The 10931-nt window shown below is 47.9% G+C and overlaps 1 protein-coding gene across 1 annotated transcript in view; it reads right to left on the minus strand.

Annotated features, from left to right (window-relative positions):
* LONRF2 (LON peptidase N-terminal domain and ring finger 2) overlaps positions 1-7032 on the minus strand; it is a 32705-nt gene extending 25673 nt beyond the window's left edge. The window contains 5 exon segments of the mRNA XM_045162412.1: positions 2120-2155; positions 2158-2199; positions 2202-2258; positions 2261-2945; positions 6958-7032. Of these exon segments, the coding sequence (XP_045018347.1) occupies positions 2120-2155; positions 2158-2199; positions 2202-2258; positions 2261-2945; positions 6958-7032 (895 nt within the window).
* Between the last annotated feature and the right edge of the window lie 3899 nt (positions 7033-10931).

Consider the following 10931-nt stretch of genomic DNA (forward strand, 5'->3'; position numbering starts at 1 on the left):
CACTGCTCATAAATGTGTTATTGCTACAAGTGTGTAATATAGAGAAGGGTATGACAGGGGCAAAGGGGGCAAAGGGGAAAGGGACAGCAGGAACGGAAAGCCAAACAGGAAAAAGCTGACTTTTTTAGAAAGACATTGACTAGCTACAACAGAGATCAGCAACTTTTTCTTTTGTAAAAGGCCAGATATTAAATACTTTAGGCTTTGCAGGACAAGAGGTCAACTCGAGGATATGCAGGTATTTCTATAACAAGAAAACAAATTTTTATAACTTATTTGTTGACAAAATTCAAAATATTTTTGTAATATAGGTCCACGGGGTCACAAAGAGTAAGACACGACTGAGCACACACACATATACTCCACACACACACACACAATTAGAAAAATGGAATTCTCCTCCAGAAGGTAAAATTTTCTCAATTCAGGTTCAGGCTTAGTGTCCCCTGTCATAAACATCAACTGAAAATGTTCACCGCCTGATCTATAATGAAATTTTACATATTCATCGAAAATGCTCACAGGTTCTATGCAATACTGATGTCAGTCCACAAATGTGATTTTAAGATTTTTTTTGATGTGGACCATCTTTAAAGTCTTCACTGAATTTGTTACCATACTGCTTCTATTTTATGTGGTTTTTTTGGCCACCAAAAAACTACCCGGGTAGTTCCCCCAATAGGTATTGAACCCAAGGCTCCTGAGTTGGAAATGTGGGGTCTTAACCATTGGACCACCAGGGAAGTCCCAAACATGTAATTTTAGTTGAGTACTTCACTGCCTAGAAGGTGTTCATAGAATTCTATTATATTCGTCTCATGATATTAGCCTCTGTAGTCAATCTACACTGAACATAATTGCAGATTAATCCTTTCCAACCCAATATCAGGTTAAAGTGCCTCAAAGGCACAGTTAAACGCATTTTGAAACATAGAAATTTTTAGAGATTTTTGGAAATCTAAAACAAACCAAAAAAAAAAAAAAAAAAAGAGAGAGAGAGAGAAAGAAAATGCTGCTAGAAATATATTCTGAGCTTGGGAAATACACCTACTGCAAATCTATGTGAGAATGGACATTTCCATCTTGTTCCCACTTTGCTGCAAGTTGATTCTCTGGAATGTTCTAAATAATCACACCTGATGAAAAAAATAGCTGACTCTTCCATTCTAGTATTTGTACTGTTTCCTTTGATGTTGCAAAAACAGTGGTGGTAGTGAACATTTTTCTCTTATTCTTGAATTTTTTTAAAAAAGTGTCTAATGTTTTAACATGAAGTATGTTTGCTAAAATCTTCCGAAAGAGAATATTTATCAAATTAGGTTAAACTGCCTTATTCCTAGTTTCTTACAAGGCCATTATAACATGCAGGTATGTTACATATAACATGTCTCCCCGTTGGTATTACTGAATGGTTTATCTAATGTTGAATTACCCTTACATTTCAGGGGTAAGCCTTCCCTCTTGACCTGAACTCTTACTACATAGCTGGATTCAAAATGCTAAGAAATTTAAAGTTTTGGCATCTATGTACCTATGTAACGTGGTGGTGGAGGTGGTTTAGTTGCTAAGTCGCGTCTGACTCTGCGACCCCAGGGTCTGTAGCCTGCCACACTCCTCCTTCCATGGGGTTTTCCAGGCAAAAATACTGGAGTGGGCTGCCATTTTCTCCTCCAGGAGATATATAACCATCTAAAAAAGCTAATTACACCGTAACACCACCTAATGGCCTTTGAGAGAGGAGAGAGGTCAGAGCCTGACTGCAGAGTGAGAGGGAACCTTACCCAGGGTTCCTTCCTGGGTTCACCAGCTGAATCCCCAAAGCAAACCCAGCCCCACCGCAAGGTTCTCTTCTGTGCCCTGCCCCAGAGCGTGAGCCATCTGCATTTCCCTACATGACCACCGAAAACCCTTCACTACACTCCTAAGAAAGGGTGAAAAAGCAGTCTTGGCCTCACAAGACGGCTCAGCAATGCCGCGGAGGTCCTGGAAAAGACCGCCCGCTGGTGGACCTGGCTTCTGCTCTTGGCCTCACCACTTCCAGAAAGTTCTCCCGTCCTGGGCCTGCGGCTCAACGGGTGCGCGGGCAGGCGGCCCTGCTCCCACGCCCGCGCCCACTTACCCAGGTCCAGGGCTTGGTGACACCTGGCTAGCGCGGCTCCGGCTGCCGCTAGCGCTGCAGGTTCCGCGCCTGCGCGCCCAGCACTCGCCCGGGAAGGACTTCTCCAGCAGGCCGCTCAGCACCACGTTGACCCGGCGCGCGGGCCCAGCTCGGCGCAGCGCCCGCACACGGTGAGGCCGCACGGCAGCGTCAGTGGCTTGTGCAGCAGCCGCCGGCAGCACGTGCAGCCCAGCAGGTCCCGGGGCGCCTCCCCGGGGGCGCAGCCCGGGCCTTCCCGCAGCTCGCGCGGGCCCAGGGCGAGCGCCAGGCTGACCGTCAGTTCCCCCAGCTCGTCCAGCCGCAGCGCCCCAAGCCGCGCGGCGCCGCGGAACGCGCCCAGGCACTCGAGGAGGCGGCCAGCGCGGGCCAGCGCGTCCCCCAGCCGCAGGCACAGGCCGCGGTCGGGCTCCGCCAGGCCGGCCAGCGCCGAGCGGAAGAGCTCGGACGCCGTGTCGTACTCGCCCGCGCGGAAGGCCTCGTCGCCCTTGTCCACGCGCTGTGCCGGCGGCTCCCCGGAGTCGCCACCTCGACAGGGTGGCGGGACCGGCTCGGGGCTCAGGCCGCACTTCCACCCCCCACAGCGGGCGCAGGGCGCGGCCGGCTCCGCGGGCTTCTGGCAGCTGAGACAGCCCCGCCCTGGGCAGGACCGCCCACCACCCCACCCCCACCGCCGGCGGCTCCCGCAGACCCTCCTCTCCTCGCCCCGGGCGACCCCGCGCGCGTCTACGTGCGCGCTCCTCTGCACGCGCCCCCCTCCCGCGCGTTCTCTGCATGCCTTCCGCGTCTTCTAGGGCCCGCAGCCACCTGCGCCCTTGGAACAGGTGCCCTCAGCCTGCCCGGCGCTCAGCTCCGCGTGCTGAGTGCCAGCCCGGCTCCAAGGCCTGGTCAAGACCACCACCTGCGGCTGTGCTTAAAAAGAGAACAGATAAGTACCAAGGGTGTAAGGTGTAACATGGTGACTATGGCTAACGCGGCCATACCATGCACAGGAAAGTTGTTAAGAGAGCAAATCCAAGAGTTCTTATCACAAGGAGAAAATTTGTTTTTCCCTTCTTTTCTTTCCTTTCTTTCTATTGCATCTATAGGAAAAGATGGAGAAGGGAATGGTTACCCACTCCAGTATTGTTGCCCAGGAAATCCAAGGACAGCAGTAGCCTAGCGGGCTGCAGTCCATGGGGTCACAAAGAGTCGGACACGACTGAGGCGACTTAGCCCGCACACAGGATCACATTCTGTTTGAGAGGAACTTAAGGCATCACAGTGGATGCTCCCCATTAGGAGAGGTCACTCAGGTTACACAGCATGAACATAGCCGAGGTCAATGGGCTTGACCCTCCACACAGTCTGGGTGGAGCATTGGTTGAGCGGGACCCTAGGCCCAGATGGGTCATGATGGGTTCCTCAGAAGCCCACCTTCAAGACCATTCTATTGAGTTCCATCACCTCTGCATTGTTTGGGGACCACATGTCTTGGATTATCTATTGATAATGATCAATACATAATTGAGGCTCCAAAGGACCTCTGCTGGTGAGTGCTCAGGACTAGTCCCAGCTCCTCCCAGAATAGCCTGGGCTGGCTGGGCTTTAGCTCTTACCCCCACCCTCATTCTAATGAACTACTGCCTAATTATCAACCTAATTAAGCCCACCTGCTGGGGAAATCAGCCCCTCTAATCCAGGTTCCCGTTGCACTGGTCACAGTTCTTTTGTCCCTAGATGATCAAGGGCTGACTCGGGTTTTCACCATGATGTTTGGTTATCTGTAAATTGGCCTCCACTCAGTCACCTGGATAATCGGGAGTAGACTGTGCTGTGGTGCAGGGGGCACAGCTCCCACACATTGCTGCTCTAAAGATGCTCTGCCAGCCAGCAGCACTGACATCACCTGGAGTTGATTAGAAAGGAGAGATCTGGGACCCCACTCAGAATAGGCACTTTAACAAGAGATGCACTGCTCAAGACCCAACTGTACCCCTCAGAGAGCAGGGAGCCACCTTAGGGCATTTACCTCCTCTGGAGTGAAAAGGAGACCAAATGAGCAGCAACCAAATTGGAGGAGTGAAGGGGAATATAGGTACCTGATACTACCTGATAGACTGATCCCAGCCCTTGATGGACACTGAGTATATTGTTGTTTAGTTGCTCAGTCGTATCTGACTCTTTGCAACCCCATGGACTGCAGCCTGCGATGCTCCTCTGTCCATGGGATTTCCCAGGCAAGAATACTGAAGTGGATTGCCATTTTCTTCTCCAGGGGATCTTCCTGACTCAGGGATCGAACCTACAGTTCCTGCACTGGCAGGTGGATTTTTTACCACTGAGCCACCTAGGAAGCCTGGGCACTGAGGATGCTTGTTCCTTATTTTCACAATTATATTCACACTACCATTATATTGAGAAAACATGGTGATGTTCAAGTGAGTGTTGTTCAGTCTGACTCTTTGCAACCCCATGGACTGCATCACTCCAGGCTTCCCTGTCCTTCACCAACTCTGGGAGCTTGCGCAAACTCATATCCATTGAGTCTGTGATGCCATCCAAACAGCTCGCTTCTGTCATTCCCTTCTCTCGCCTTCAATCTTTCCCAGCATCAGGGTCTTTTCTAATGAGTCAGCTCTTCACATCAGGTGGCCAAAGTATTAGAGCTTCAGCTTCGGCATCAGTCCTTCCAATGAATATTCAGGGTTGATTTCCTTTAGGATTGACTGGTTGGATCTTCTTGCAGTCCAAGAGATTCTCAGGCGTCTTCTCCAACACCACAGTTCAAAACCATCAATTCTTCGGTGCTCAGCCTTCTTTATGGTCCAACTCTCACATGCATACATGACTACTAGAAAAGTCATAGCTTTGACTATACTGACCTTTGTTGGCAAAGTAATGTCTCTTTTTAATATGCTGTCTAGGTTTATCATAGCTTTTCTTCCAAGGAGCAAGCATCTTTTAATTTCATGGCTGCAGTCACCATCTGCAGTGATTTTGGTGCCCAAGAAAATAAAGGCTGTCACTGTTTCCCCATCTATTTTCCATGAAGTGACAGGACCGGGTACCATGATCTTAGTTTTTTCAATGTTAAGTTTTAAGCCAGCTTTTTCACTCTCCTCTTTCACCTTCATCGAGGCTCTTTAGTTCCTCTTCGCTTTCTGTCATAAGGGTGGTGTCATCTACATGTCTGAGGTTATTGGTATTTCTCCCTGCAATCTTGATTCCAGCTCAAATGAGCTGGAGCTAAATGAAGGATGAGGAATTCCTTTAGGATGGTGAAGTGAAAATGTAGGAGGCATCAGTGTTCCCTGATCCTATATAATGGCCATGGGCAGACAATTTTTAAACATCAGGCACAGATCCAACAGGATTCATGGAGATAAAAATAAACTATGGGAAACGTTCCAGCCATCTGTGACACAGATGCACAGTGAGCAGGCGATGGTGTGCCTTTCTGCAGAAAATGGCCATCAGTCATTTCTTGAAACTTGAAACTTCTTGCTGAAACTTGTTGCTGGAAGCAGAAACAAGCCATCATTAGTGTTAATGGAGTTACTGGCTGACAGGTAATGAGCTATTGATCGGATAAAAGCTCTGTGGCCTTTTTCCCCCTTGGAACTCCCTGATCCTGAGCATGTGCAGTATTACAATGGAAATTTCTCTCAACAAGTCCTTTCCACTAAGACCCAATAAATCTTCACAAAGTTGTCCTCAAATATATAACTTAGTTCCATATATCATCTAACTGTGGTTTCCACTGTCCAGAAACATCTGGTGAAAAGACAAGCAAGTAGGCTAACTATCTTGTCCTCTGTTGTCTCCTTCTCCTCCTGCCTTCAATCTTTCCCAGCATCAAGGTCTTTTCCACTGCGTCGACTCTTTGCATCAGGTGGCCAAAGTATTGGAGCTTCAGCTTCAGCATTAGTCCTTCCAATGAATATTCAGGGTTGATTTTCCTTAGGGTTGACTGGTTGGATCTCCTTACAGTCCTAGGGACTCTCAGGAGTCTTTTCCAGCACCACAATTGATGAAGATATCGATTCTTTGGCACTCAGCCTTCTTTATGGTCTGACTCTCACATACATATATGACTACTGGAAAAACTTCTCCTGTTATCATGTACATTCTTCACTGACAAGCTTCAACCCATATCACCTGAGATAACTGTCCTGTGCAGGGAAGCCAAAGCATCTTGTTTCTGCCTTCCCTGTATAGATGGAAAACATCATTAAAAATGTAGGTGGGAACCCACATGTGAACACAGTCACTGGGGAGACCTTGGTGGGTACAATCTTTCGCAGCCAAGAGTGAAGAGCAGGAAGGTATATAGTGAGGGAACCTAAGAAATGAGCTATGAGTACAGATAATGCAGAATGGGTAGGATGGTTTTATGTCTTAAGTTTCTTTTTAGCCTACTTGCTTGTCTTTTCAAGAAAAGGAAAATTGGGTGACATTGTACAAAGACCAGAGCTTCCCCCATGGCTCATCAAATAAAGAATCTGCCTCCAATGCAGGAGATGCAGGTTTGATCCCTGGGTCGGGAAGATCCCCTGGAGGAGGAAGTGGAAACCCACTCCAGTATTCTCGCCTGGAAAATTCCATGGACAGAGGAGCCTGGCGGGTTAATGTCCTAAGGGTCACAAAGAGTCAGACACAACTGAGCGACTAACACATACACACACTAAGAATTATCTTCTGGGAGGGAAGCTTTCTGTTTTAGAGCTTATGACTTAATAAATTAATAGACAAAATTTCCATGTCCATGGCTCAGAGACTTTTGGCAATCTCTCTGTAGACTTTGATTTCCTATCTTTTACCTGCTCTTCTGCAGAGAAAAATCTGACCACGTACGTCCTGGACCTAATTTCAGAGGAGTAGTGTTTTGTAACCATCCGTACTGTAGCTTCTAAGCCTACCTTAGCTTTCCTGTCTACACAAAGGGAACCTGGGTTTAGCGGGTGCTAGAAGACAGTGCCCCCAGCCCCTGGAGGAAGATGGTGAACAAAGCCGGCAGAGAAACTGATGACCCAAGGCACCTTTGATGTCCCAATGTAAACTGGATATTCTCACCATCCTCAAGTCATGGGATGTGAAGGGCGGCAAGGAGAAAAGGTGAAAAGCAGAGCAGCAGCAGCTTAGTTCATGACTGGCGCCCACTGAATGCTGGGAGCTGGGGATGAGGGAGGTTCCATGCTGCTGCAGTGGTGTGGAGTGTACAGCGGAGCCACCGGGGTCAGCGGGCGTCCCTGTAGAAAAACGCCACGCTCAGAATGGCCCGGCCAGGTCGAGGCAATGTTCACTGAGTATTTGTTCAGGCTCAGGATCTATGGTGATAAATGCAAACTCTTCCTGCTCATGAGGGTCACACGATCTTGGGGATGGGGTCGGGGGGCGGGGGTTGGGGGAAGAGGGGTGTGAGTAGGAGGTGGACAGTAGGACACATGAGGATACAGATCCATTTACAACATTCCTTCCTATAATAGATCACTGGCCTGAGCCATACTTCCTTGTATGGGGAGGAGTTAGGTTTATTTAGTCCAACATTCTGTTGGCCATCATCGCAAGCCCTCAAGGACTTGCAGGAGAAGGGGGCTTCGTTTATACCCTTTGACATAAATGTTGGAGATGTGTGGAGGCTGTTTTTTCCTAGCAAGTGAACTTGGCTCTGTTAAGTAATTCACTGACGGCTTGTGCTGTGGGAAGAGGACACGTGGATTCAAGGTGAAGAATGAGGGTTTGCTAGATCCTCACCAGTTGTATGATCTTTGTACTTAGACTGGGTTTACGGCACACAACATGTACCTGGGCCTGTTTTTTGTTTTTTTTTTTAATCCATTCTGTCTTTTAATTAGTGTATTTTGACCATTCACATTTCTTTCCTTTTTAAAAATTTTAATTGCAGGATAACTGCTTTACACATTGTTGCTTTCTGCCATACAGCAATGTCAATCAGCCATGGGTACATGTATGTCCCCTCCTTCTTGGATCTGTTACACTGGATTTCCAGCATTTCCTTTTTTCTTAGTTTCCATCTCTCTGCTCTTACTGCTCATCTGTTCTTACATGATGTCTACTTTTTCCTTAAGAGCTCTCCACATATTAATCAGTTATATTAAATTCTCTGCCTGATAATTCCAACATTTGTGTCATACCTGAGTCTGGTTCTGATGCACTTCAAATTGTTTTTTTTTTTCATATCTTTTAGCATGTCTTGAAATTTTTTTTGTTAAAAACCAGACATACCAGTTAATAGGAGCTGAGGTAAAGGGCTTTTGTGTTGTGATGTTAACTGTCGAGGGGCTGGGCTGTTTAAGGTTTGTTGCAGCCACAGGCTGGAGAAGGCGATGGCACCCCACTCCAGCACTCTTGCCTGGAGAATCCCATGGACGGAAGAGCCTGGTGGGTTGCAGTCCATGGGGTCACTGAGAGTCAGACACGACTGAGCGACTTCACTTTCACTTTTCACTTTCATGCATTGGAGAAGGCAATGGCAACCCACTCCAGTGTTCTTGCCTGGAGAATCCCAGGGACGGCGGAGCCTGGTGGGCTGCCGTCTATGGGGTCACACAGAGTAGGACACAACTGAAGCGACTCAGCAGCAGCAGCAGCAGCCACAGTTGCCTGTCTTTTAATTAGTGTATTTTGACCACGTTTTCCCCTTTTTAAACTGGAGGATAACTGCTTTTAGTTAATTAGCTGGAGACGCTCCAGCTTCCTCCCATGTCCTTGTTGCTGCCCACTGTTGTCTTTGGGCTTCCCTAGTGACTCCTCCTTATGCAGAGTCTGTGCTTTGCAACTCTTTCAGCTCTCACTCACTGCTATTACACTTGATTTCTGGTGATGTGGTGGCTGGGTGTGTGGGGGAGGGGCAGCATTCTATAATCGTGTGATTGAATCTCTCAGTGGGCCTGTGTCTCTGGGCTGTGACCTGTTTTTTCACCCTTGAGGTGAGACAGAAAGGCTTGAGGCGGTAAATGCCTGTCTCCCATGGCTCTGGTAAAATCTTTCTCTGTAGAGAGTAGCCCATGTTATAGAGGATATTCTGGGCATATTTCAAAATGGTTACCTTTTGCATCTACCTAGAGAGCCAGATTTTTCTTGACTCTTCATGGTAACGATGTCTGGTAGTTCGCAGTCAACGTTCAGCAACTTGTCAAAACTACTGTGTAAGTGATCCTGCTGCTGCTGCTGCTAAGTCGCTTCAGTCGTGTCTGACCCTGTGAGACCCCTGAGACGGCAGCCCACCAGGCTCCGCCATCCCTGGGATTCTCCAGGCAAGAACACTGGAGTGGGTTGCCATTTCCTCCTCCAATGCATGAAAGTGAAAAGTGAAAGTGAAGTCGCTCAGTCGTGTCTCTCAGCGACCCCATGGACTGCAGCCCACCAGGCTCCTCCATCCATGGGATATTCCAGGCAAAAGAGTACTGGAGTGGGGTGCCATCGCCTTCTCCATAAGTGATCCTACTGGTTCATGTACGGCATTTTTGAAATATGCGCAGAATATCCTCTATAACTTAAGGAATTCCCTTGTGGCTCAGAGGGTAAAAGAGTCTGCCCACAATGTGGGAGACCTGAGTTCAATCCCTGGATCAGGAAGATCCCCTGAAGAAAATGGCAACCCACTCCAGTATTCTTGCCTGGAAAATCCCATGGATGGAGGAGCCTGGTGGGCTACAGTCCATAGGGTCGCAAAGTCAGACACAACTGAGAGACTTCACTTTCACTGGTTCGTGGCTCTGGTGGCCCTGGTACAGGTAAGCTGACCTCTGCTAAGACTGTGTGTTCACCCATTTCTCAATTCTCTGATGAGTATAAGGTGTTGGTTTTCAGTTTTTTCAGTGTTTTTGTTAACAACAGGAATAGCAGCTTCCAGGCTTTTCACACATTGGACCTGAAACCAGAAGTCTAGCTGTATAACCTCGAGCAAGTTAACTCCTGTGAAGTCATTTCTCCCTTTATGATACAGTGACTACAAGCCCTTTAGTGTCATGAATTAGACAGTAAAGCACTCCACTTCCATGAGGACTATTATCAATTTATCAATGTTCCCTGCACATCTGTGGAGTTGTCACCAGGAGACGTCTATCACACTAGGAACTGCATTTCCCAGTTCCAGTGAGACTGCTTGGATGTTGTGAAAGACACATGTCCCAGTTCCATGACTGGCTCATGATGATGCCCCCAGTGGTCCTCCTTCCTCCTACTCTTCTGGAAGCAGAGGACCATGTGACCTTTGGGCATAATGGAACAAGAAGGAAAACTCCCTGCTTATGAGGAACAGACCATTGGGTTATTGTGTGTGCAAGAAATAATCACATTATTGTCTTTAGACACTGAAACTTTGGTTTTTGTTAGGACAGCTGATGTTACCCTTGTTAATAAAGAAACAGTCATCCTGCTATTGGGGCTGCAGTTGTTTTGTGCCAAGTTGCTTCAGTTCTGTCCGACTCTTGGCAACCCTATAGACTGTAGCCCAGCGGGCTCCTCTGTCCATGGGATTCTCCAGGCTAGAATACTGGAGTGGGTTGCCATGCCCTCCTCCAGGGGATCTTCTCGACCTGGGGATCTTCTGGACCCAGGGATCGAACCCATGTCTCCTGAGTCTCCTGCATTGGCAAGTGGATTCTTTACCACTGAGTTACCTGGGAAACCCTTTCATTTTTAGGCTGAACTAATATGGGGCTGCAGTTACAAAAACCTAAACTGTGTGTTTTTCATACTTCATATTAAGTGTTTAGGAGCTGGGTGGCTAAAAAAATAGATATGGTAGGCTGGAAAGACTGAGACTCAT

This window comes from Bubalus bubalis, chromosome 12 (assembly GCF_019923935.1).
Source record: "Bubalus bubalis isolate 160015118507 breed Murrah chromosome 12, NDDB_SH_1, whole genome shotgun sequence".
In the NCBI taxonomy this organism is placed as follows: domain Eukaryota; kingdom Metazoa; phylum Chordata; class Mammalia; order Artiodactyla; family Bovidae; genus Bubalus; species Bubalus bubalis.